This window comes from Cottoperca gobio, chromosome 1 (assembly GCF_900634415.1).
Source record: "Cottoperca gobio chromosome 1, fCotGob3.1, whole genome shotgun sequence".
Lineage (NCBI taxonomy): Eukaryota > Metazoa > Chordata > Actinopteri > Perciformes > Bovichtidae > Cottoperca > Cottoperca gobio.
The window spans coordinates 1,475,077-1,500,231 of record NC_041355.1 but is presented as its reverse complement, the minus strand read 5'-3'; the positions used below and the strand labels follow the sequence as shown (position 1 = coordinate 1,500,231).

Sequence of the window (25,155 nt, the reverse complement as noted above, 5' to 3'; positions counted from 1 at the left end):
TTGGATGATATACACGACCAAGACTGCGCCCGTTCAGGTGAGTTGCTGGAACGCTCCGTAATTTTCTTTGTATTTAAATGTCTTAAGATTGAAAGAAAATGCCAACCTTGTGCGCAGTGTATAACTGTGGTCATAACGCTACTCGTGACCCAGAGAAACGCTTCTTTAGATTTCCTACAATCATCACAAACAACGATCCACAAAAGAGGGATGAGTTGCTGTCTACCGAACGCCGTAGTGGTTTAGCAACATAACTCGTGAGGATTTAACAGAAGAAGCACAATTCACCCGTGTGTGTGGCGTCCACTTTATATCTATTAAGAGCTCATGCTAAAGCTATGTTTACGTTAACAAGGATAACATCGCCGCTCTTCTCACTCACAAACCACGGCTTGAGCGGTGTATCTCGAGCTCTTTGAGAGTGATCTACACGGGCATGGACGAGCACCCTGTCATCTTTCAGTGGTTTGGTAAGAAGACTACCAACCCAGCCAGAAACAAAGACATTAGAAGCATCTAAGCTCTTGTACACCTTCATTTGTGCGTTGGTTGCCCACGACGTTTGTAGCACAAGGTAGTTCACAATATCCGGATATTCAATCGGCGGTAATGAATCTAAATCCTCAATATAATCCGACGGCTTTAGCGTGTTCGGGTCACGGCCGCACATTTGGACTTTTTCCTCTGAATCTTGCCTTTGCAGAGGATCCAGAGAGTCACAATACTTTGAAGATGTCGGAGTTGTATTGTTGTTGTTGTTCGTTTTAGACGCCATTGTTGATTTGTATATCATCCAACATGGCGTTGCACGCATACGTCACACAGTTTTATCACGTGTTTGCACACTATCTATTGCGGCAGTCGTCATTTCGGTGTCCACACTTGGTAGCATGGAGCTAACCTCGCAGGTAAGGGGCTCACCTGTACGGGACTGGCAGGTCACCTCTGTGCTCTCTGCGGCTGGATACTCCGATCTGGCGTGCCTTGCTACACACGCCTGACCGAGGCTGTCCTGCTGACTATCCTGCCTGCTCTATCGCTAACACGGAGGCTGCCCCGTCACTGTGTCCCTGCCCACCGTCTACCCGGCTGACCTGCTGCTGGGCCCGGGTCTCCCCGCCTGGCTGTAGCCTGCAGTCTGTGGCTACAGACAACACACTCGCCCCCTCTGTCCGGCTGGTTTCGTAGCCTCCTCGACATCACCTGGACTATGAAACTGCTGGATTACACTGGTTCTGACCCTCTACACCGCCATGGGATCATCAAAGTGTTCATATGGACTGCTCTGTGTTTCATGTCCACACTATAGCTCTGGGTTTTCTTTGTCTGCTCTCCCTCTCATTGTTTTGCTGTTTTTATCTCCTGTATTGTTTTGTAAGGTGTCCTTGGGTGCCTTGAAAGGCGCCTCCAAATGAAATATATTATTATTATTATTATTATTATTATTATTATTATTATTATTATTATTATTATTATTATTATTATTAAGTCAACTTGTATACACAGTACAGAGACAATTAGAGATGAAAACATGCAGCCTATAAACACAATCAAAATGTGTGTCGATATATAATGAATATCTTTATAATGGTAGTAGTCTGTATATTCCAACACATGTAAAAGTGGAGATTTAAGCAGCTCCGTCACATCTGCAGGTGCTTGTCGTCTCCACCTGTCAGCAGCAGGTGGTGCTGGGGGGACATCGATGTGATTTTAGGATTCTGCTGCTGTATCAAACCTTCAGTTGTCAGTTCACAGAGGAAGCCTCAACTCTTAAACTCTCTTCTACTTTCCTTTAAGGTGCTTGTTGACTGACGTCTTAGAGTTGAACACCCACTGCATTCCCAAACATCCCGACCTACAATAAGATGTAACCCATTACAAAGGTTTTTAAAAGACTCTTCCTCTACGAGTATGTTGCACGTGTCAAACCACTGTTTTTAACTGAAAGTATCAATAGATATTAGCTACTTTATCTTTATGTAAAATATCTCTTCGTGCTGTAACACGGACCAAAAACAAGACAAACAGGTGCACAAGTATTTTTGGATACAAAGTGTGTCAGCTGTTTGTGATTGAGCTGAATGTTGTGGTTCAGACGAGCTGCAGCCTCACAGCCTCCATCTTCTTCAGTTTCATGGATATACTTCGCTATTATCATCCCTCATCAATTATACATCACAGCTACAGTTCAGTGACCCGCCATACTGCCCAATCAGCCTGTGTGTGTGTGTGTGTGTGTGTGTGTGTGTGTGTGTGTGTGTCAGCCTGCCCTGTATTTACTCCCTACTATACTCCATTAATCCTGGTTTCATGTTCTTGTTGTTGTTCTCAGTGCTTCTGGTTGGGCAGCAGTTTAAAATACCCCAAAGCTGAATACGTGGACATTATGTCCCGCCGGGGTCAGTGGACATTATGTCCCGCCAGGGTCAGTGGACATTATGTCCCGCCATGGTCAGTGGACATTATGTCCCGCCAGGGTCAGTGGACAGTTTCCTCAGATACACAGTGAGTTCTCCTGAGACCAGGTCCACTGGAGTCTTGCTCCAATGTACTGAAGCGCTAAAGAATAATGGGTCTTATGTTGGTAGTTTTGGGTCTTATCATGCTACCATCGAGACACGGCTGTAGTCCGGGTGACGTCACGGCGGCTACGTCCACTTCTTTTGTAGTCGATGGGGGCTGGATGGAGGGACAGAAATAAAGCCAAAAGAGGAAGCCGTCGTGACAGCACCACTTTGTAAATAAAGCTTTGAAGTTGTGAGTGCGTAATGGAGGTTTCAGTTTCAGCTGGAAATAACTCCGCCCACCCGATGACGTCATCTGTAGTTTAGTTTCCCTCTCAGTCGAGTGTGAACTCTCTGCCCCCGCTCGCTCCACCTGATGGCACTGCTGATGAAATATTCAACAGTGTCAACAGCCGGCATCACCTACACCTGCCCCCCCCCCACCCCGTTACCGTGGAGACGACAAAACCCAGCACATGTCCTGTTGCAGTAACTGTGTAAAGGAGCTTTTACTCTGAAAACATCGGAACGATCAACGTTTGAACCTGTGTATTAGTTACCAGCACGCTGTCACACACAGTTTTAAACCTCCAGTTTGACGCCTTCCATACATGTGATTATTATATATATATATATATATATATATATATATATATATATATATATATTATAAATGTGATTATTATATATATATATATATATATATATCTATATATATAATCACATTTATCCTCTCTCTATCTCTCTCTCTCTCTCTCTATCTCTCTCTTCTCCCTGTGCTTCTTCTCTCTCTCTCTCTCTCTCTCTCTCTCTCTCTCTCTCTCCCTCTTCTTCTTCTCTCTCTCTCTCTCTCTCTCTCTGTCTCTGTCTCCCTCCCTCCTTCTTCTTCTCTCTCTCTCTCTCTCTCTCTCTCTCTCTCTCTCTCTCTCTCTCCTCCCTGTCCTTCTTCTTTCTTTGCTCTCTTTTGTTGCCCCCTGGCCCCCCCCCTTTTGTTTGGAATGTTTGAAAACAAACACATTTATTCATTTTCAATGACTTCAACAGTCTCAATGTGTTTACAAAACCGAAGCAGTGCGTTATAAAGACTTACTTTACAAAATGTCCTGTTTCGACCTTTATAATTACATGTTCTTGTTAAGAAACCTATAAAAATATAAAATCAGCCTCATCAGAATCTTTTTAATCAGCTGAGAGCAAAACAGGAATAACAAACTAAACTATTTTACTAAAGGAAAAACATAACAAGGATACCAGTGAGGATGCTCAGAGAAGCAGAGTTGTGACTGTTGATTCAACTTGTTGGTAGTTTGTGAGGCTGTAGTTGAACCTGCTAACAGACTCTGCAGCATCTGGACTGCATGCCGATGAGTTTCTGTGAATCTGTTGACAGAGCGGATGAAGCAGCTCTGTGACACAAACCGAGACTTCATCACTTTAAATCCCTGAAACCCCCTCCTGTTTCAGACAGCCGGACGCTGAGAGACGCTGTGGTGATCCAGATGTTGCTTCACAGATTCCTCTCTCAGCAGAGGGAAAAACTAAAAACCTCAGCAGTCAGTCTCCATCACCGTCAGCCCTCCCTTCACATCAGCATGCCGCAGCTTTATGTACAAGGATATAAATCTGTTCTGTTTTTGGTTCAGAGACCTCTAGAAAGATTTCCATCGGATGGCAGACAGGATGGTGTGGATGAAGTAGAGGAAGGTCGCCACGTACGAGAAGACCTGAAGAGACAAAGAGAACATCAGTGGAATGAAAGGAGTCATCCTCCACCATTAATATACAGGATTATCCAGAATAATCTGCCCAGTGGAGTCTCAGCCCCACACCAGCTGTTAAGCATGTTTTCACCCACAGGGCGCTGCAGGGACGACACATTTAGGAAGTTAGCATTGCCCTGGTTCCCTTGAAGAAATAAAACTTACAAATGAACACCACTTTCATGATTTTGAAAGGCTGGACTGTCCAGCGTGAAGATGTTTAGTACTTTTATTTAGCCAATGGTTAGCAACCGCCTTTTTTTAAGATATGTAAAAGCTTCAAAGAATTGGCGAGTGGGGTACTTACTGACGTTTTGTTTGGAAAAGAGGAAAAGATTTTGTATGAGACTTAAGCTTGGTGGTGGTGACGCTGAAGTCATGTGACCGTGGTGAAGGTCGTTTATAGTAACGTTAGCTTTTTACTTCCGCCAATTGCATTTGCGCTTCAAAAACCATAAAGGTGGTCATTTGGGAAGACTATCTTCTGAACTAAATGTTTGTATCATAAACTTTTTTCTGCAATAATCCAAAATCCTTTTTGTCGAGGGAACCAGGACCTGCAGCAGGTCTGTGGTCCTGAAGGTTCTCTAAGTGCTTCTCTTTCGTTGATTTGGACGAGATCATCCTCTCTGCAGTTCATTAACATCAACAGCCTGACTCACCACTGCTGAGATGTCCAGCTTGTAGTTTCGGGAGTCGATCTCATTCTTCATTTCCAGGGTCACTTTGGCCAAAGCCACTGAAGCACTGAGGTAGAAGAAGGCTGCGATGCCGTGGTACGCAACGTCCTGAGCGACGAGAAAGAGAAAAGAAGAGCTTGAGAAAGTCTCTATGATGACATCTCACTCACAGCGATGTGAAGTGTCTGCTCTGGCACTGATTCAAAACACACACAAACACTGTTACGCAAACCTTTTTAAAAAAGTAAAGGTGTGTCATGGTGTCACACATTTCTTTGTTTAGTTCGGTTTTAATAACAGAGGAAATCATTTTTATCTTTATTCTGATACAAAAGGAAAACGTCATTCAGCTTTTTTTGTGTTGGTGACGAAGCTGTGTGGAAATATCTCCACTTAAAATAAAACCGCACTGATAGTTAGCAGCCAAAATGCAGCACACTGACATCAGACTCAAACCTAGAAGACCAACAGGAAGCAAAGAAAAGAGAGATTTGGTGATTCTTTGCATAAAAGAGTCTCAAATCTCAAATGTCAGAAAGTTCTCGAAAGCACCAAGAGGAGAAATGTCCAGAGCTGCTGACAAATCAATGCAACGTAACAGCTACAGCAGAGTGAACCACACGTTGACTGTGGGGGGATTTGAACGATTTCGTTTCAATTTTGATTCTAATAAAGTTTATTCAAACAATAAACTGCGTCTCAACGTTGACAAAAATATAAACGCAGCAATACTTTGTGCAGCTCTGATAAAAAACGGAAAAACAACCATTTGGATCCGGAGCTGAAGTCTCGTTAGAGATGGCCGTCAGACACCACACAATATTTCTGCAGCTATATTAGAGAAAGCTCACTACAGTTCTTAGCGGATCTTTGGACGGCAGCCATGTAATGAACAAGACATGACAAGCAATCAAACGTTTTAAGGTCTAAACCACGCTTTCCCTCCAACTGAAACGGATGGAGGGAATTGATGAGAAGGAATGAAGGTTGCAGGATTTTAGCTAAAACAGCAGAAAGTCAAAGTTTAAAATGTGTGGAGGACTTACTACTGTAGCCCAGGTGCCTCTGTTGTGATGCACCCCGCAGGCGAACACCACCACCCAGATAAAAGTCATGGTGAAGCAGAAGACGGAGACGAACATGACCCAGCCCTGAGGGTTCGCCGGCACCACCAGCGTGCACGCCACCAGGATCCACACCAGACCACCGAAGATCTGCAGGAACACCAGAGACACGTGAGAGGTGACACAGCTGACTATCACTTGTTTCACTGCAGCGATGTGAAACAGTTTGACAGTCCAACAAACCAAAACTCAAAGAAATGTAATTGAAAGGAAACAGAGAAAGTCTGAGATGCTGGAGAAGAGATGTTTTGAATAATTGATTAATCAACTTAGTGCTTAGGTTAGGTTTAAATCCTGTTCTCTCGGTCTGACTGAAACTGAATCTGAACTATTTTACTCCCTTTATGTTCGTTTCTTTGCAAATAAAAAACACAACGATTCTTAGTTTCAGGTGATTATACACTAATAAAAAACATAGTTGTGAATATTATATTCCATTTCTGCCTATAAATCTCCATAAAAATCCAACACAGTGATACTTTAAGTCTTTGGTAGCTGATGTGTTTCCATTATTCTGTCTACCCTGTATTTCCAGCACAGGGCGTCGCTGCCATCATTCACTCTACACTTGTGATGATTGACAGGCTGCATTATTCATGTGGCTCCACCAGACTCCACCTGCTCACAACCTGTTTCTGTGTGTGTGTGTGTGTGTGTGTGTGTGTGTGTGTGTGTGTGTGTGTGTGTGTGTGTGTGTGTGTGTGTGTGTTAATGCATGACTTAATGTAAAAATGGCAGCAGCATTCCTTCTCTGTCTCAACTGCTGACGCTTCCTGACGTCAAATCTGCGTTTCTATCTTTCCGTATCAGCTCTTATTTTCTTTCCATCTCTCCTCCGTCATGCAGCTTCATTGTAGGACTAATATCTGTTCCATCTAATGTGATCCCCTGACCCCTCCACCTCCTTTCATACTTCTTTTGTTTTTGCAATATTGCAGATGTAGGAATGAAGATTATTCTGCTTCTAATCTCGGAAGCCATCGTCCAACGGTCAGAAGACGATAAGCCTCTGGGTGAAACGTGTAGCCAGTGGATCAAACTCTTCTTTTGTTCGGCGGACATTGTTTAAATCTGATTAGCAATTTCATACGTGAGAATGGAGTTGGAGTTGAGATACGATGCACGCGATCAAATTGTTTCACAAGTAGCCAGTTTACACTCAGTTAACAGTTCATTTTCTTTTGCATTTCAGTGTTTACCTGCAATCATAGCCCGCTCAAACGTGATTGGTTAATACTACTCGGACTATAAACGTAAACTATTCCTTTCGTGCAAAGTTGAAGTGATTTAGTTTGTGAATGAGTTAACAGCTTCAGGCCAGATGGTCAGACCAGTGTACAGTACTTGCGTCCTTTAAAGTACATTTCTGAATCATAGGTGAAAATCAAAAATGTTATGTTTGTTTGGATCATAAAGGAAAATATCGACCTGTTTGCAAACATTACAGATGAAATCAAACATTTAAAGGCATTAGAATCCATAAAGCTGTTGCCTTTTCGTGTTCTTGTCATTGTTTGTGATTGTTTCTGTAATACAAATGAACAGAATGGCAATATCGCTTCCAAATATTTAAACTTTTTAGTATCAGAAACAGGGTAAAGGTGATACTAGGGGGGACCATGGAAACACTGATTACAATGACAGAAACAGTCCAAATCACTAAAGCTCTGCACGTTCAGACTCTTAATATTCTTTAATATTATATTTATATAATATTCACTGTCTGAGTTCACAGGAGCAGCCTTGCATCATTGTTCAGAGAGACAACCCTGCACAGAGCGACATTGTGAAATACTCTAATAAGAATATTAACCTGCAAAACAAAGAGTTAAAATGTATTGTGGTTAAACCAGGAACATAAATGTGATGAAATCCATTGCTCTCAGTGCAGTTTCTGGTTTCTTGTTTAGGGAAATAAAAACAGCACAACCACAATCTGAATGTGTGTTTGATTTGAAAGGAGTGAAGTCATTTTAAATAAGATTTTAGGATGTTAACATGTTTTCTCTGTAGAGTGAAAAGCAGCAGGAGATGTAAATAAACATGTTCATCAGTCAGTCAGTCTCCACACAACTAACGAGCGACACGTTTACCTACTTCTTTTAACTATCGACAGTTTTCAGTCTTTACTCATTCAAACTCGGTTACAGGGGATGTTTCCATCCGTGCGTAAAAGTGACCGCACCGCGCGCACGGCTGACCGAATACAGACGGACAGAAGTTCTCATATAAAGATGATTTTAAATCTTTCAGCTGCTGTTTCTTACCAGTTCAGGCAGGTAGAGGATGTCGGGGATGGTGGTACATATTCCAATCCCGCTGGGGAGGTTCCCCATAGTGGCAGTGTTGGAGGCCATCATGATACTGCTGCTGCTGCTGCTGCTGCTGCTGTTGCTGCTGCTCGGACTGACGCGGGGCTCAGAGCTGCTGAGGTTTAAACCAAGTGGAGCCGACTGGAAAAACCGGAATCCCCATCAGCCGTGCGGAGACACGCCCGGCGGCCCGCACACACCGGAGGAGCTGCCCAGAGAGACCGTGAGCCCGCTGAGCTCCGCTGGGGGTTCAGTGTGAAGGATGGCGGTTCAACCGGAGACTTCTCAATGTTTAACCAGCATTAATTATTTATCATCATGACAAGCTGCAGCAGCTCTGCACAACAACAACAGTAATAAGACTAATAATGTCAGTGATTATGTTTTTATTGTGTATTTCTTTATTGTAGATATTATGTCATTCAGAATATAATAACAAATGTGATTAATTAATTAATAATAATAATAATAATAATAATAATAATAATAATAACTTGTTTTTAATTGCATCAGGCCATGAAATGGAAGTTATCAGATGTTTTCACTACAACTAATGCTTCAGAAGGGGCAAACTGCTCCCACCAGTATGTGAGGAGAACATATCCAACATTATTCTATAGTCAAACTTTGACTAAAGTTTAGGCACCTAAAAGGAAATATTTCATAGTTTTGGGTCGTCCTATGTCTACTTTTGTGAGGTAACGTAACCATAGATTCTATGAAGTCACCATGAAGTCACCCATTGGTTTGTGGCCTCAAGTTTGGTGTTCTGGCCGCCGCCATCTTGTTTTATGCAACCAGAAGTGGCACAAGAGGTTGGATTTGTACAACAGAACAAGAGATTTTTAGGCGACCAAAATGTTACATTTAACTTTCATGAACTGAAAACACACTCGGAAAGGTTTAAAGTCCGAGTGCATTCAAACCAGACAACCTGTAGTAGAGACCTGTCAATCACAAGGTAGCCCCGCCCTAAAGAATACCATGCTGGCTAACATCGCTTTTTCAGCCGTGTGCAATGCTAACATCTGAATGGCACACTTTACAAAAAGCACGAGTTTGTCCGACTCTGCTTTTAATAAATAAGGGAAGGTCTCCTCCCATTTAGTACTCGCATAAAGTTTTAACTTGTTTGGCAGGTACAACTGCGTCTCCATCTATCTCCCGTTCACTGTGACTCTCATCCATCTCTTTTCGTCTTCTTCTTCTTCAGTGTTATTGTTCCTGTTTTCTTCTTCTGTGTGTTTACTGGCGGATAACGTTTTTCAGCTCATGTTAAACATAATACTGCCACCTGCTCTACCAGATGCCACTGTACACTTTTTTAAATTAGGCCTCTTTTTTTTTTGAAAGGTTAAAAATATGGGATGATCCTGGGAAAAACGGGAGGGTTGACAGGTATGCCCTGCTTCATTGTCTATTTTACTCTAAATGGGACCATCATTTATAAAATTAACATCATGCTTCATTAAACAAGACTTGAAACTAGCGATTGAGACGATAAACTTGCCAGGAAAATGTTTACTGAGGTAATCAATAAAGTTAGAAGTCGGGTCATTTTCTCATAGACTTCTATACAATCTGACTTTTTTTTGCAACCAGTGGATATTAGGGAGAATGCAACTTTAAGCCTGAACCCAACGTAACTTCGCGTGAATTAAGTTTGTCCCGTCACTTTGCTTACGTAGGCAGTTAAAGCAACTCAACATTGAATTTTGGTTTCCTGCGGGACACAAACTCCAGTCTCCTGGCTGAAAGTCGTGTATTTTGTTTGACCCGTCCATCCTCCCTCCGCTCCCAACCAGGAGGAGTTCCCAAAATGTCCAACTTCTTATGCTCTGTTTCATCATGAGCCAGTTTATTACGCGTTTAACTGAAATATAAGATAACTTGACATTTTCTATGAGGTAACATCTGATGTCAGGTCTGTTTGTGTCCCTGCAGCCTCTTCACGCCTCACACTGTAAACAACAGATCCATGGAAACAACAAGCATCTTATTTGGCAGGCGAGCTGCTGGACTAACACCTCAGATAATCGCCGAGCTGGATCTGGTTTCCTGCCGCTGTCATGCGATCCTCGTGCCCGGAAAACCTACTCCTGATGGCGACAACACTCTGTGTACACGAGTCAGAGGGGACGAGGAAAAACTTGGTCCACACAGGAACCAGAACTCCTCTGCTGGTGGTGGTTAACATTGTACCTTCTAGCATTGACATTGTTAGCATGCTAATGTTAGCATTTGGTCCTAAGCATCACTTTGTCCCAGTACAGTCTTGCTAATGTAGTTAAAGGAACTAAAGTGGTGTTAAAATGATATTAAGATAAGTTGTTGACGAGAAATACAACAATAAATGTTTTTAAATATGGGTCAGAGGCTTTATGGGCTCAGCTTCCAGCTTCCAGAGTGATGCAACCGGAGCTGAAATTCCTCCATCTCCCTTCTATTGTCCTGCTGAAGGTGTTGTCAGGTAACAACACTGCTATCTAATCTCCAGCTCCATCAGCAGAGCCTGAGCACAGCGCTGAATACTTTATAATAAGATGATAAATATACTGTCCTGGATCCAGTGGTGGACAGTAACTAAGTACATTTAATCAAATCAAATCAAATTTATGTATATAGCCCAATATCACAAATTATACATTTGTCTCAGTGTGCTTTACAGACTGTACAGGTTACGACACCCTCTGTCCTTAGACCCTCTGTCCTTAGACCCTCTGTCCTCAGACCCTCTGTCCTTAGACCCTCTGTCCTTAGACCCTCTGTCCTTAGACCCTCTGTCCTTAGACCCTCTGTCCTTAGACCCTCGCATCGCACAAGGAAAAACTTCCTAAAAGAAACCCATAATTAAAGTGGGAAAAATGGAAGAAACCTCAGGGAGAGACTGAGGAGGGATCCCTCTCCCAGGACGGACAGACGTGCAATAGATGTCGTGTGTACAGGATAAACAACATAGTACAAATACAACATTTGACAGAAATGATGTTGTGTTGAAAAAGAGAAAGTTTATTTTATTATTTATTTATTTTTTATTTATTTAGATAACAGATAAATAATACAAAATATAACAAACAAATAATGTTTCATGTATTATCATTATTATTATTATTATTATTATTATTATTAATAAAATAAACCATATTGATCCATTGGTGAAATTCATAAGCTACATATGTATACAGTAACACCTCTACCAGCTGCAACAATAATTATAATCCAATAATATAACATATTGTTCTGAGTAGAGTGAGTACTTTTACTTTTTGTACATTTTGATGCTCATACTTTTATACTTTTAAATAAGTAAAATGCTTAATGCAGGATTTATTACCTCTGCTTGGATCAATAACTAAACCTGGTTACTCGTTTTGTTGTGTTAAATAAATGGTCATTTCTTTGGGTGAAGTGTTCCTTTAATATACCTGAACAAACATGACCACTTCTTCACAGTTGGTGAATTTCCTGATGAAGTTGTTTTGGTGACTCAGCAGTCTGGACTTAAAGGAGGTTTTAGTTCACAGTTAGCAGTAAACCGACCTGACAGGTATCTGGCAGGTGTGTCCAGGTGGAAGGTGACAAAGCCTGACGGGCTCGTCTCGGCCTGGCATGGCTCAATAAGGAAACTGTCAGTGTGTCTCGCTGCTGTTGGAAGAGAGATGAGTGATGTGAGAGGTTTGGATCATTATAAACACGTACTTGTAACTATAATTTGCAGGTCAATGAGATGACAGGTTTAGAGTTTTGAGGAGAATCCAGCCGAACAGGTTTGTCTTCATGCCACATAAAACACCAAACGACATGAAGACTGCGGAACCAGTTTTACCTGCTTATGGTGGTCAGTGGGTAAGAGGTATCTCCTTTAAACAAAATAATAAAATATGTATTTAAATGTTAACATTCATATTCGGAATCTATTTAGACAATAGAAGATAATGATTTATCTTGAAGTGTTCAGCTGACATCTGCCGGTCTTCCTTTTAATGTTCAGACAAAACGTTTCATTAATCTGCAAGAAAAATAAATCATTTATAATATCAATAAATCAATCGTGTTTCTTTTGTCATTTTTATGGAAACCTTGTCAGAGTTTGTCAAGTAAGTTTGAAAGCCTGGAAGAAAAGAGAAACGCTAAACATTGCATTTCATTTCCAGCAAAAACATTTCTATGAGTGATTCAATGGATTGTTACGTATTATTGTGTTTTTAATGGATGATCTGCAACGTTTGCGGGACTTTTAAAGAAAAGCCTTAAAATGTATCACTTGGTTTTTAAGCTTTTAATAAGAATGTAATTGTTTTACATTATTTTATTTATTCTTTTATTGTATTTAAGTTGTAAAATGTTATACTATTTTATTGTTATTTCATTAAAAGCTTATTTTATTGTATTTAAATTCTTTAATTGTATTCTATTTTATAGTTTTTTAATTTATCTGGTTTTGTATTTCCTGCTGTTTTATTATAACTTTTAATTCTACTTTATCAAATTATTATTATTGTATTTTTCTCGCGTGCAGTCATCTCAAATAGTCAAATTGTTGAATTGTTTTTGTCTTCTGTCTTATTTTCTGCTCGTCAGTCGTCTGTGAAGCACTCTGAACTGCACTAACCTGCATGAAAGGTGCGATACTTCTGTCATATGAGTACATTGTTTTACCTCCACGAGGGACTTTCTGATGCTACCTCAACTCACTCTCCCAGCAGATGTCAGGGTTTCATCTCATGTCATACTCCACCCAAGGCTCTGATGATGGTGCTTGTAATTAAAAACTCCCACTCTCACGTGACTGGATAACCCAGAGTTCATGGAGCCAGCTGATAATAACAGGTGATCCGGATCAATGATGTTACAGTCAGTGACGCAGCCAGGCGACGTTGAGCATGCTTCATGATGCATTGTTTTTGCTTGAAGCGTTTCTCAAACAATAAATTGCTTCGATTATCAATCGACTGATCCTTTCCGCTCTCTCAGATGTTCATTGATTGACAGGTGTCAGAATATCACATCTGAGCAATGATCTGAAGGATGTTTGATGTGTTTGTGTCGATGGTTAACGTCAGAGGTGAGACAGTAAACATGTCCTCTGTGTTACTGTGACTGGTGCCAAAACACTAATTATACACAAATAAAACCAGTACAGTCTGCTGGTGGAGCTGTGCAAGATGTGATGTTGGTAAAATCCTGTATGTGAATGTACATGTAGGTTTTAAAATGTAATGTAATGCAATTACATTTTGTTTTTAAATGACTGCAAGTTTAGTATTCATAATGTGTATAGCATAATCTTTAATGTTGCAGCTGATAAAGGTGGAGCTAATTGTATTTTGTATATATACTTCTGGGTTGTTTCATCTATAAAAGCAATATAAAAATTGATTTGATCGCTTAAATAATCTAAATCTGTAAAGCAACCAAAATATTTCCCTCTGAGATTGAGAATAAAGTAGCATAACATGGAAATATTCAAGTACAAGTACCTCAAAATGACACTTAAAGACAGTACTTGAGTAAATACACCTTGTTACTTTCCACCACTCATCATCTACCTAATGCACGTTTCCTCTTTAAGGTCAGGAGCAGCGCATCATGTCCCTGCGCATGTTTTCGCAGCATTACAGTATCTGAGGTGCGTCTCTATTACCGTACCTGTGAGGAATGGACATGGCAGCGGCCAGCAAACAGCAGCAGCTTCTCAACTCTCCGTAAGTCTACTTCTCCGCTTTCTATCTCCCTGAAACACTCAATTCATCTTCTCAATATTTCCCCAGACTGTCGGTTAGTCTGTCAGCTAGCCTGCTGCTAACTACAGGTCATTAGTTTGGAGTGTAATGAGTCAGGCGGTGATGTTTGATTCCGGTGACACACTGTACCGGAAGCGTCATGATAACAACTGTCAGATGTAAAGCTAACAGTCGACACCATCTAGGTGTTTAAACCGATAATCTGTCGTGAGATTCAGGCTAAACCTCATGCTGTCGGCTGTTTTCTCTGTGTTTGTTTAATCAGAACCTCTCGTCAGCACCATGTAGCCTACATGTGGCTTAACCCTTGTTGTTTAGTAGGCTAGAACATGCCCTATAATAAACACACACAGTCTCACTGGAGGGGCACGCGCAGTGTGTATCATGTAGATATCATGGAGTCTTACATTGAGGACATCTGTAGGTGTTGCACCTCATGTGTGTCATCTTAAAAGGATAGGTTCACATGTTGTCACCCCTCTGTCCCCAGGGTTTTATTATTATTATTAGTCATTATAAGGACCATGCATTATAAAAAAGAGAAGAGATGATTCATGCCATATTTAGCTATTAGCTCATTTACATTATAGTCCCTGGGCAGGTACACGCATAACAATCAACAGACACTGAAAACATTACATAGTCAAGTTTTATTTGTCATATGTAGGTTAACACAGGGTCAACAGCACAATGACGTGTGTGTGAGAGAGAGAGACAGCATGTCAGCTCAGCAAAATCAGTTAAATTAAATGTTATATACATGAAATATTTTAAAATAAGTACTATATACAATTTAGTTAAACAATAATAATTAAAAAAAAAAACTTATGTACATATATGAAGAAGAAAAAAGGGGGGTTGTGCAGTACAATAAATAATAATATTTACTTGGTGCAGACAGCAAGTGAGTGAGGGTGTCTTTGGGTCTGGAGGTTGAGAAGCCTGAGGGCTTGGTGGTAAAAACTGTCTCTATCATACTAACAATTATACAGAAAGATTAAAGCATGTATCAACAAATATCTATCTATCTAAATATATATGTATAGATATACATATCTATCACCCTCGTTTCATCGTCATCATCCTGGTAGATGGCATCAGATTTTGATCAAGAATGTCCCGGTACGTTTTTCCGTTCATCTTTCCTTCAATTATATGAAACAGCCCCACACCAGGATGTTCCCACCTCCACACTTCACCGTTGGTATGGTGTTCTCTCAGTATTGCAATAAGTCGTGGCTGGTTTATGGTGAAATTATGTTCTTTCCACTTCTGGATGATGGCCCCAACAGTGCTCACTGGAACATTCAGAAGTTTAGAAATCAGTGTGTTGTGCAACAATAAGGTTTACGAAGGTCTTGCGAGAGCTCTTTCCTTTTACCCATCATGAGATGAGATGTTTCTCGTGTGACACCTCGGTAATGAGAGACCTTTTTATAGGCCGTCAGTTGATATTAATTTGCACTGACAAGCGGCAGGATTGCTTTCTAATTACTGATAGATTTCAGCGGGTGTCTTGGCTTCCCATGCCCTTTTGCACCTCCCTTTCTTCATGTGTTCAACACTTGTCATAATGTCATAATGTCATAATGTCATAATGCTATAAAGTGTGAAAGTCTGCATGTTTTAAGTTCAGCTGGAAGCACATCCCAAAGCTTGCTGAGCGTGAATGAAAAGGTTTAAGTCTGCGTTTAGAGCAGATCGTGAGCTTCTGCTTTTAAGAGATTGGTTAGGGCTATCTTAATTGCCGAAGAACGCGGGGATAGTTTAAATGATAAAAATCCATTCTGCCACTGTGGAGATAACATTATTTAAAGTGAAGAAAACGGTCTTGCTCACAAGTTCACACAAGGCGTGGGTTTCACATATGACATGAGCAGGCAGTTGTGTGTAGGTGCGTGTTTCAACATGTTGGCCGAGAGAAACATACGTGACCTCGGGAACATAAAACATTTCTGTTAACATAAAACCCTTTTGAAAGGACTTCTAAAAGTGAAAGGGTTTGTATATACAAATTCAGTTTAGCCTCTGCGGAGTATCCTATTGTACAGAATAAAATAAACAGGGAAGGTATAAATACACACAATATGTGCAGTATTAACGGCGTGTATGAATACGCTAAGAGTGATTCCAGTGGAAGAGGGAAAGGACAATATCCTCCTCCTGTGATGATAATAAGAAACATCCCTCCTCAAAACACACTTGTATAAAGCTGCTTTTAATTCTTCATTTTGAAGCTTTTGTTTACTTTGTTTTGTTCTGTTTTAGGTATCATGTTTACTACAAATGCCCCTTTCAGATCACACCCCTGCACTCTGTATTCCTCTGTTAACTGGCCTTCTTGACACACCCGTCGTTCATGCTTATCTACTAAACCCTCGTCGGTCCGGCCCCTCCCCCCCTACATACTTTTGTCCCATGTTGCGAACTAAATCTTCTGCTTACAACACCCGTTCTCCCCATATCCTGTTGAAAGTTACCAAAACAAACAGTGTTCAGCACTGCTGCAGCCACAACTTGAATGATTTTCAAAAACCACTAAAACTCGACATTTGTATCCACAAATCAACTTTCAAGAACTCTACTAAGGACATTGTCCCTGATGCATGCAGCTGTTCCTGTCCCTCTAATACCCTCTAACCTCTGACCGCTGCTTGCAGTTGTTCCTTTCATGTTCTCGTGCTGCTGCGGTTTAGTTTATCGTGTTGGTCTCACTGCTTGTGTCTGCTACTGTCTTTTTAACTTTTGACATTTCTTTTTTTAACCCCTAACCCCTTTTACCAGGCCGCCATTGTAAATAAGAATTTGTTCTTCATGACTTGTCTGTTTAAGGTTAAAGGTTAAGTAAAACATCAATAACAACTGTAGAAAGCTATGCACACATCACTTGATTTAAAAAGAAACTGAAGTCGGTCCTAATCCTTAAGAATAAGATGGCATAGTCAAAAGACAAAGTTATTTTTATAAATAGGACTTTCTATCAAATTTGTTTTTACATTCATATTTGTACTTGCTTGACATTTCCCCATGTCTTTCATTGTTTTGTTCTGTTTTTATTTTTTTATTATTATTATGAGACATAATAAAGATGTGCAGAACTGTTATGAAAGACAGGGCCATGCTTTTCCCCAGGATATGATATTAATCTGTAGCCTGACGCTGTGGTTTTCATGTTTTGTGCAGATTGACAACAGTTGAAAACAATAGCTGAGAACAAACGTCCTCTCGTCTCTTTCTACAGACGCCACAGCAGAGACGGACGCAGCTGAAACTCTCACATCTCTGTTTACAACAAGTGCCAACACCTGATCATCTTCCACAGAGCGATCAGTTCACATCATCAGGTTTCTCTGCTGCGGTCAGTGCGGTGGGTTTTATAAAGGAAACTTGATGTTGGAACACTGTCAATGTTGAGTTGAACCCTCCCAAGCAGACCTCCTCTGTTCATTTTGTCCCTGTGTGGTTCCAGCCGGCTGTTTCACCAATGCCTCGATGGAGAGCGTTCTTCAGTCAGTACTTGCGATGGTCCAACACCGTCACTCAAGCCCTCGTCCTGTCCGTCATCACTTTTTGCATCGTTCTCCCTCTGTGCTGTCATCGGCTGCTTTACTCCTACTTCTTCATCAAGTCCATGTACCTGGACTCCATGAGTGAGCAGGTCCTGCGGAAGAGCTTAGAACGAGGCCAGGACGCGCTGCACTTCTGGCAGAGCACTTCCACCGCAGTGGCGGCATCTTCCAGGTTCAGTGACATCGGCCAGCATCCTGAGCTGCTGGTTATCGTGGTGTCAGTCCGGCGAAATGAGGGGCGGGACTTCCACTACCTTCTCCAGGTGATGCGGCAGCTGAGCGGCATTCTCGGAGGCTGTGGGGAGCAGAGGTGTGCAGAGGTGTTGGTCTGCGACGTAGAAAGCGGTCCACAGGAAAACCAAGACGCCAAGATGCTGGAGGCCCACTTCAGGGTGATCCGGCGCTCCCCTCGGGAGCAGCGGAGGAACAGGGAACGAGTCAACACCTTCGAGAGGGAGAAGAGGGATTACGTGTTTTGTCTCCGTAAGGGATGGGAGCTGGTGCAGCCCAAGAACATAGTTGTCCTGGAGGACGATGCTTTTCCAAAGCAGGACTTTTTCTCAGTTGTAAAACACCTGCTGTCACGTCAGTTTGCCTTCCAGACACTTTACATAAAGCTGTATCACCCTGAAAGGCTGCAGCGCTACTGGAACCCCGAGCCTTACCGCATCCTGGAGTGGGTGGGACTCGGGCTGGTCGGAGCGACGGCCCTCCTCCTCACCTTTTCTTACTGGAACCCCTGCTCTTTCTCCTTCAAGCTGTCGGCCGGCCACCTTCTCTTCTTCACTCTTTACTTCATGGCTGCCACGGAGCTACTGGGGCGTCACTACCTGCTGGAGGTGCGGAGACTTTCCCCACAGCTGTACGCTGTCTCCCCAGCCACAGAGTGCTGCACCCCTGCCATGCTCTTCCCGGGTAACTCCTCGCTCAGGGCGGCCGAGTATCTGGACGGCTCGTTCTGCGTCAAGGGGAATGCCAAAGATATGGTTCTGTATCAAATGATGAGGACGATCCCCGGGGAGAGTGCTCACAGCGTGGAACCCAACCTCATCACCCACATCGGGGCCTATTCCTCAGTCAGGGACAACCCATCCAGGCCCACACTCCTCTGACATGGAGGTATCTCAGTGCAAAAAGGCTGGATTTAATCAGGTTCCTCCTCCACTCGGTTCTACTTTTCCTTTCTGCCATGTCTCCTGCCGGACTCTTCATACATTTGTGTAGATGTGAAAGGTTGCAAATAAGGGTTTGTCTAATCAGGAAGTGTTTTAGCTGTGATGTTGGGACACCCTACACATCTTTTCGCCGACAAATCACATAAACCACTTTACCTGAGCTGTGTTGTTAGAGATCAGACGTCATATCATCACTGCTGGAAAAACTTCTTTAATCACTTTTCGGTCTTTCAGGTTCGATGATATGCTCCTCTACACGTGGGGTAATTCTACTGCCGGGGGTCATGAACTATTTACAAAAAAAATCAGATGCTGTTAGTTTCCACCATGATCATCATCCACTTAAAAACAAGCCTTTTAGAACATAAAGATTATTTAGTGTTTCATGGATATGATGAAAATGGTGGGATTATTAAAGGATTTTTTTCACTGTTTGTACATCCAGACCTTATTAAAACTAGGGTTGGGGTTACATAGCATGTCATCAAACCTTTTACCGAATTGTCTCGCACACGCGAGAAGCTATGTCTAACGTTACATAGATGCTGATATAGTAACGTTACATAGATGCTGATATAGTAACGTTACATAGATGCTGATATAGTAACGTTACATAGATGCTGATATAGTAACGTTACATAGATGCTGATATAGTAACGTTACATAGATGCTGGATATAGTAACGTTACATAGATGCTGATATAGTAACGTTACATAGATGCTGATATAGTAACCTTACATAGATGCTGGATATAGTAACGTTACATAGATGCTGATATAGTAACGTTACATAGATGCTGATATAGTAACGTTACATAGATGCTGATATAGTAACGTTACATAGATGCTGATATAGTAACGTTACATAGATGCTGATATAGTAACGTTACATAGATGCTGATATACTAAAGTTACATAGATGCTGATATAGTAACGTTACATAGATGCTGATATACTAACGTTACATAGATGCTGATATAGTAACGTTACATAGATGCTGATATACTAAAGTTACATAGATGCTGATATAGTAACGTTACATAGATGCTGATATAGTAACGTTACATAGATGCTGATATAGTAACGTTACATAGGTGCTGATATAGTAACGTTACATAGATGCTGATATAGTAACGTTACATAGATGCTGATATAGTAACGTTACATAGATGCTGATATAGTAACGTTACATAGATGCTGATATAGTAACGTTACATAGATGCTGATATAGTAACGTTACATAGATGCTGATATAGTAACGTTACATAGATGCTGATATAGTAACGTTACATAGATGCTGATATAGTAACGTTACATAGATGCTGATATAGTAACGTTACATAGATGCTGATATAGTAACGTTACATAGATGCTGATATAGTAACGTTACATAGTAACGTTACATAGATGCTGATATAGTAACGTTACATAGATGCTGATATAGTAACGTTACATAGATGCTGGAAATAGTAACGTTACATAGATGCTGATATAGTAACGTTACATAGATGCTGATATAGTAACGTTACATAGATGCTGATATAGTAACGTTACATAGATGCTGGAAATAGTAACGTTACATAGATGCTGATATAGTAACGTTACATAGATGCTGATATAGTAACGTTACATAGATGCTGATATAGTAATGTTACATAGATGCTGATATAGTAACGTTACATAGATGCTGATATAGTAATGTTACATAGATGCTGGAAATAGATGCTGGAAATAGTAACGTTACATAGTAACGTTACATAGATGCTGATATAGTAACGTTACATAGATGCTGATATACTAACATTACATAGATGCTGATATAGTAACGTTACATAGATGCTGATATAGTAACGTTACATAGATACTGGAAATAGTAACGTTACATAGATACTGGAAATAGTAACGTTACATAGATGCTGGAAATAGTAACGTTACATAGATGCTGATATAGTAACGTTACATAGATGCTGATATAGTAACGTTACATAGATGCTGATATAGTAACGTTACATAGATGCTGATATAGTAACGTTACATAGATACTGGAAATAGTAACGTTACATAGATACTGGAAATAGTAACGTTACATAGATGCTGGAAATAGTAACGTTACATAGATGCTGATATAGTAACGTTACATAGATGCTGATATAGTAACGTTACATAGATGCTGATATAGTAATGTTACATAGATGCTGGAAATAGATGCTGGAAATAGTAACGTTACATAGATGCTGAGCTGATATAGTAACGTTACATAGATGCTGGATATAGTAACGTTACATAGATGCTGGATATAGTAACGTTACATAGATGCTGATATAGTGACGTTACATAGATGCTGATATAGTAACGTTACATAGATGCTGGATGTAGTAACGCTACGGTCCGATAAGAGATTTGTTAGCGCCTGAGCTTCACAAGTCATAGCCATATCCAAAGTTCATTGTGAGTTTTATTTTGAAGAAACTAACTTTTCTCACTGGGTTTAAACATCCCAGTGTGACTACCAATCAGGCCTTAAAACACCACATCAGCCTACTTTCAGATAATTGGAAGCGGTTCATCTTCATCTTTTCGCAGGACTCGTGGTAGAAAAACAGTGAACACGTCTTTTAGGAGACACATTTGAGGAAGAAGGGCTGCAAGTCTTAGTTCTGTCTCTGTGGATCAGACAGGACTGTTGAATCCAGGATTCACTGATATAATATATATAATATATAACGAGACTCATTAATGTTCGAGGACAAGATGAGATCTTGATTTTCTGATTGTGGCCTTTTTTCTTTAACGCTCTTCTTTTTGTAATTTTATTATACTAACAGAGACTTTTGAAATAGTGAGCAGTCATATGATTACACGCGTCTCTGTGGTTCAGTTTTACATTGTGGCTGATGGAAATGAGACTAGCGCAGCAGAACCACATTGATAGTACCTCAAAATGTATGCGATCCAGTGCAGAAGTGACACGAACAAACCTCCATACTGACACATGGAGAGTTTCATATCAACCTTTGCTAAACTTCGTCCGTCAAGCGGTACATTTTCATACGACACTTTTGTTTAAAGTGAAAACGGTTTCAGATTTACCATCAAAATCCATTTTATAAACAATGGAGAGTAGACTGAAGTAGGTTCTCATTTCTAGCTGAGTCGTTGATTTTATAGCGACTAAATGACATCTGTCACTTGCAGATTTTACAACGGTTTTATGCTTTCCAGCTGTTTTAAAATCAGAACCTTGTAAAAACAAAATGCAGATTATTATTATTATTATTATTATTATTATTATTATTATTATTATGCAGACGTGATTTGCTGTATGGTTGTTGTTTTTTTCAAATAATACATTTTCACTTTAAACCTTAACAGAGAAAAAGCTTTGTGCTAAATCTCCACAGAAGTTATCTCATGACACTTTTCATATAGAGCAGGTCTAGAATCGTACAAAAAATTATTAATTGAGCACTTTTACTAAAATATATATTGTTGATGAAACCTTAAAAAGGATCGTAAACATGATTTATTACACCTGGTCTGACTTTAATGTTAACCTTTCAATTGCAATTTGTTAAAGAAAATACATTATATACAATATAATAAGGAGAATAAACTGCTATATTTTAAAGAATAAATATATTGTAGCAGAATCTGAATGTTTTGATGAGAAAATATTTGTTGTCCTGAAAATATTCCGATTTATTATCAGATTAGCTGAAACACAATGTTTGCTGTTTTATTTATCTGTAGAAGTTATATTTTCTACTGCTTATATTTATATTGAGAGTTGAAAACTTAGATTTAGGGTTTGATTTGGTGTTTTAATTCTGCCTTACATTTTATTTTGTAATGTAATCATAAAATATTGTCTGTCCTTAATTCACTGCAACAAAAACACTTAAATTAAGTAAAAAAAAACTGCATGTTAATAACATTTATAAGATTAAAGATTCATTTTTATTTGAATTTTCTTTTTTATGTATTGGTTAAATCGGACATTTTGAATAAAAGATGTGAAAAGATGTTTTGTTCATGATCAGATTTTGAGTTGAATTGAAACCCTGGCACGTGGCTCTTCTTCAACTCACTCTTTCACTGTTTTCTATATTTCAATAAATCACAACGTTTGACGTCACTTGGTTGTCGTGAATTTTGTTTTCCAGCAGTGGGACTGAAACACAACAAAGCTGTGTCACGTGTACAACTTTATTTGTTTATTTAACCACATAAAAAGTTTTCAAAATCACAAAACAGCTTCAGATGTCCCAGATGACATATTGATACGAATATGAAATTATTTTTAATGCTTTGTGTTTTACGGGATTGTGAGAAGATGAACAAACAAGTGCCTTCAGTCAGTGTAAACTGTCAAAATAAAAGTCACCTGATTCTTCTGTTAGCTCCATGTTTTTGAAACGTTTCACCTGAATTAGTCCGAAGCACTGACCGCAGAGAGATTGATCTTTTTGATTAAACAGTGAAATGAAAAGTGATTTTGAAAAGTCTCAGTAAAGGGTCCAAACTTTCTCCACAGACACAAACACTGACAGCACCTCAAACATGTTCTACTTTTATAAATGGACAGTTTGTCTTACTACAAAATAAAAGCAGTTTCAGACCAACTCTCATTCTAGTTTAAAAAACACTATTAAAACTTCTAAATCACTAGAAACAAAAGCATTGGCAGCCAGCGCCCCCTGCAGGATTCTCCACTGCAGATCAGCTGACCTCATGTTCAGAGCTTTATAAAACAATCATCCTGCAAAGTGGAGATGCTTGCTGGTAAGCAGGGTCTCATTATCTAAATCTACTAGAAAGAGATTATTCACAAGAGCAAAATACACTGAGAGAAGAAGGTCCAGATTAAATTTTGCAAAAAAGAAAAGTCTTAAAAGGCCAGCCCAGTTCTGGACCAGATCATGAAACTAAGATCAACCTGGACCAGAATGATGGGAAGATGAAGAACGACTCGTGTTCTGAAGCACCCCACGTCTGTAAAACAAGGGTGGAGGCAGTGTGATGGCGGGGGCCAGCTGGATGAATTCTGAAGTGTATATATGGGGGATATACTGCCTGCTGATTGGATGGCGCTTCACAGTACAGAGGGACAATGACTCAAAACATACTGTCATGCAAGAGAAACCCAGGAGGTTTTTTTAAGGCAAAGACGTATTAAATTAACATTTTATTTGTGATTTATGTTAATTTGTCCAATTACATTTGAGCCCCTGAACGTAGTTTAGACTTTGTATTGAAATGGTTGTAATTCCTTAACATTTCATACAATATTTTTGTTCAACCCCTTTGACATAAAGCTGAATGTATGTACTTCAATTTCCTCAATACAGAGCCAAACATATGCCAATTGTGTCACTGTCCAAATATTTCCGAACCTAATTGTATATCCGTTATGTTTTTCCACATTGTTTTCAAACAAGTGCACTTAGTACATTAAGGCCAAACTGGCTTTTCACCAACTAGAAAAGGGTAACCTGATCTACGAGAAAGATCTCAAAGAGAGTGGCATTAATGTCAGCGGAGCTGCGGTGTACTCAGGAGAGTTCACAGAGATCTTCAAAGAGGAACGTGGGAGGAAGAAGGATGAAGGCAAGATGTTCAGCTTCGTCCATCTCAGTGTTCAGGAGTTTTTGTCGGCTTTCTATGTAGAGAGGGCCGTCATTAACAGAAACAAGAATGTGATGTGTGATGCTATTGACAAGGCCTTGCAGAGTCCAAATGGACACCTGGACCTGTTTCTCCGATTCCTCCTGGGTCTTTCACTGCAGACCAATCAGACTGTCCTATGAGAACTGCTAGAAAATAAAAGAAGCTCAGAGACCAATCAGGAAACAGTCGAGTACATCAAGAAGAAGATCAGTGAGAATCTGTCTCCAGAGAGAAGCATCAATCTGTTTCACTGTCTGAATGAACTGAATGATCGTTCTCTGGTGGAGGAGATCCAACAGTACCTGAGTTCAGAAGGTCTTTCCACAGATAAACTGTGTCCTGCTCAGTGGTCAGCTCTGGTGTTCATCTCACTGTCATCAGAAAACGATCTGGATGTGTTTGACCTGAAGAAATACTCTGCTTCGGAGGAGGCTCTTCTGAGGCTGCTGCCAGTGGTCAAAGCCTCCTACAAAGCTCTGTAAGTGCAGATATAACTACTTACTGTGTCACATGAAGGGTTGTCCTCAACTAATTAACGTCTTCGTCAACTGATCGTCACAAAATTTAATCAATGAAGTTAGTTGATCAATTGAAGAATATGTCAAATTGTTTCTTTA

General features: G+C 40.3%; 2 protein-coding genes across 3 annotated transcripts; one reads left to right on the top strand and one right to left on the bottom strand.

The window, feature by feature from the left end:
• Positions 1–3,558: 3,558 nt before the first annotated feature.
• LOC115006628 (myelin and lymphocyte protein-like) lies at positions 3,559–8,456 on the bottom strand. The gene is made up of 4 exons (XM_029428943.1): positions 8,339–8,456; positions 5,994–6,161; positions 4,930–5,055; positions 3,559–4,231 (listed from the first exon to the last, which is right to left on the bottom strand). The coding sequence occupies exons 1-4, from the start codon at positions 8,429–8,431 to the stop codon at positions 4,157–4,159; spliced, it is 462 nt and encodes a 153-aa protein (XP_029284803.1). The 5' UTR covers positions 8,432–8,456; the 3' UTR covers positions 3,559–4,156.
• A 5,536-nt stretch (positions 8,457–13,992) lies between these two features.
• On the top strand, positions 13,993–19,744 carry pgap4 (post-GPI attachment to proteins GalNAc transferase 4). 2 transcript variants are annotated; one of them, XM_029428348.1, is made up of 3 exons: positions 13,993–14,088; positions 17,369–17,485; positions 17,597–19,744. In XM_029428348.1, exon 3 carries the CDS (start codon positions 17,612–17,614, stop codon positions 18,806–18,808), a length of 1,197 nt encoding a protein of 398 aa, XP_029284208.1. In that variant the 5' UTR covers positions 13,993–14,088; positions 17,369–17,485; positions 17,597–17,611; the 3' UTR covers positions 18,809–19,744. The 2 variants fall into 2 exon arrangements, with proteins under 2 accessions (XP_029284208.1, XP_029284131.1); XM_029428271.1 differs by having other exon boundaries at positions 14,002–14,088; positions 17,311–17,485.
• The last annotated feature ends 5,411 nt before the right edge of the window (positions 19,745–25,155 follow it).

Bases quoted from the DNA above. Each gene is read 5' to 3' on its own strand.
- LOC115006628 (XM_029428943.1), bottom strand. From the start codon at position 8,431: ATGATGGCCTCCAACACTGCCACTATGGGGAACCTCCCCAGCGGGATT. The intron at 6,162-8,338 runs GTAAGAAACAGC...GTGTTCCTGCAG, and splicing joins TCCTCTACCTGCCTGAACTG to ATCTTCGGTGGTCTGGTGTG. The intron at 4,232-4,929 runs GTGAGTCAGGCT...TTGTCTCTTCAG, and splicing joins AGCTGGACATCTCAGCAGTG to GTCTTCTCGTACGTGGCGAC.
- pgap4 (XM_029428348.1), top strand. From the start codon at position 17,612: ATGCCTCGATGGAGAGCGTTCTTCAGTCAGTACTTGCGATGGTCCAAC.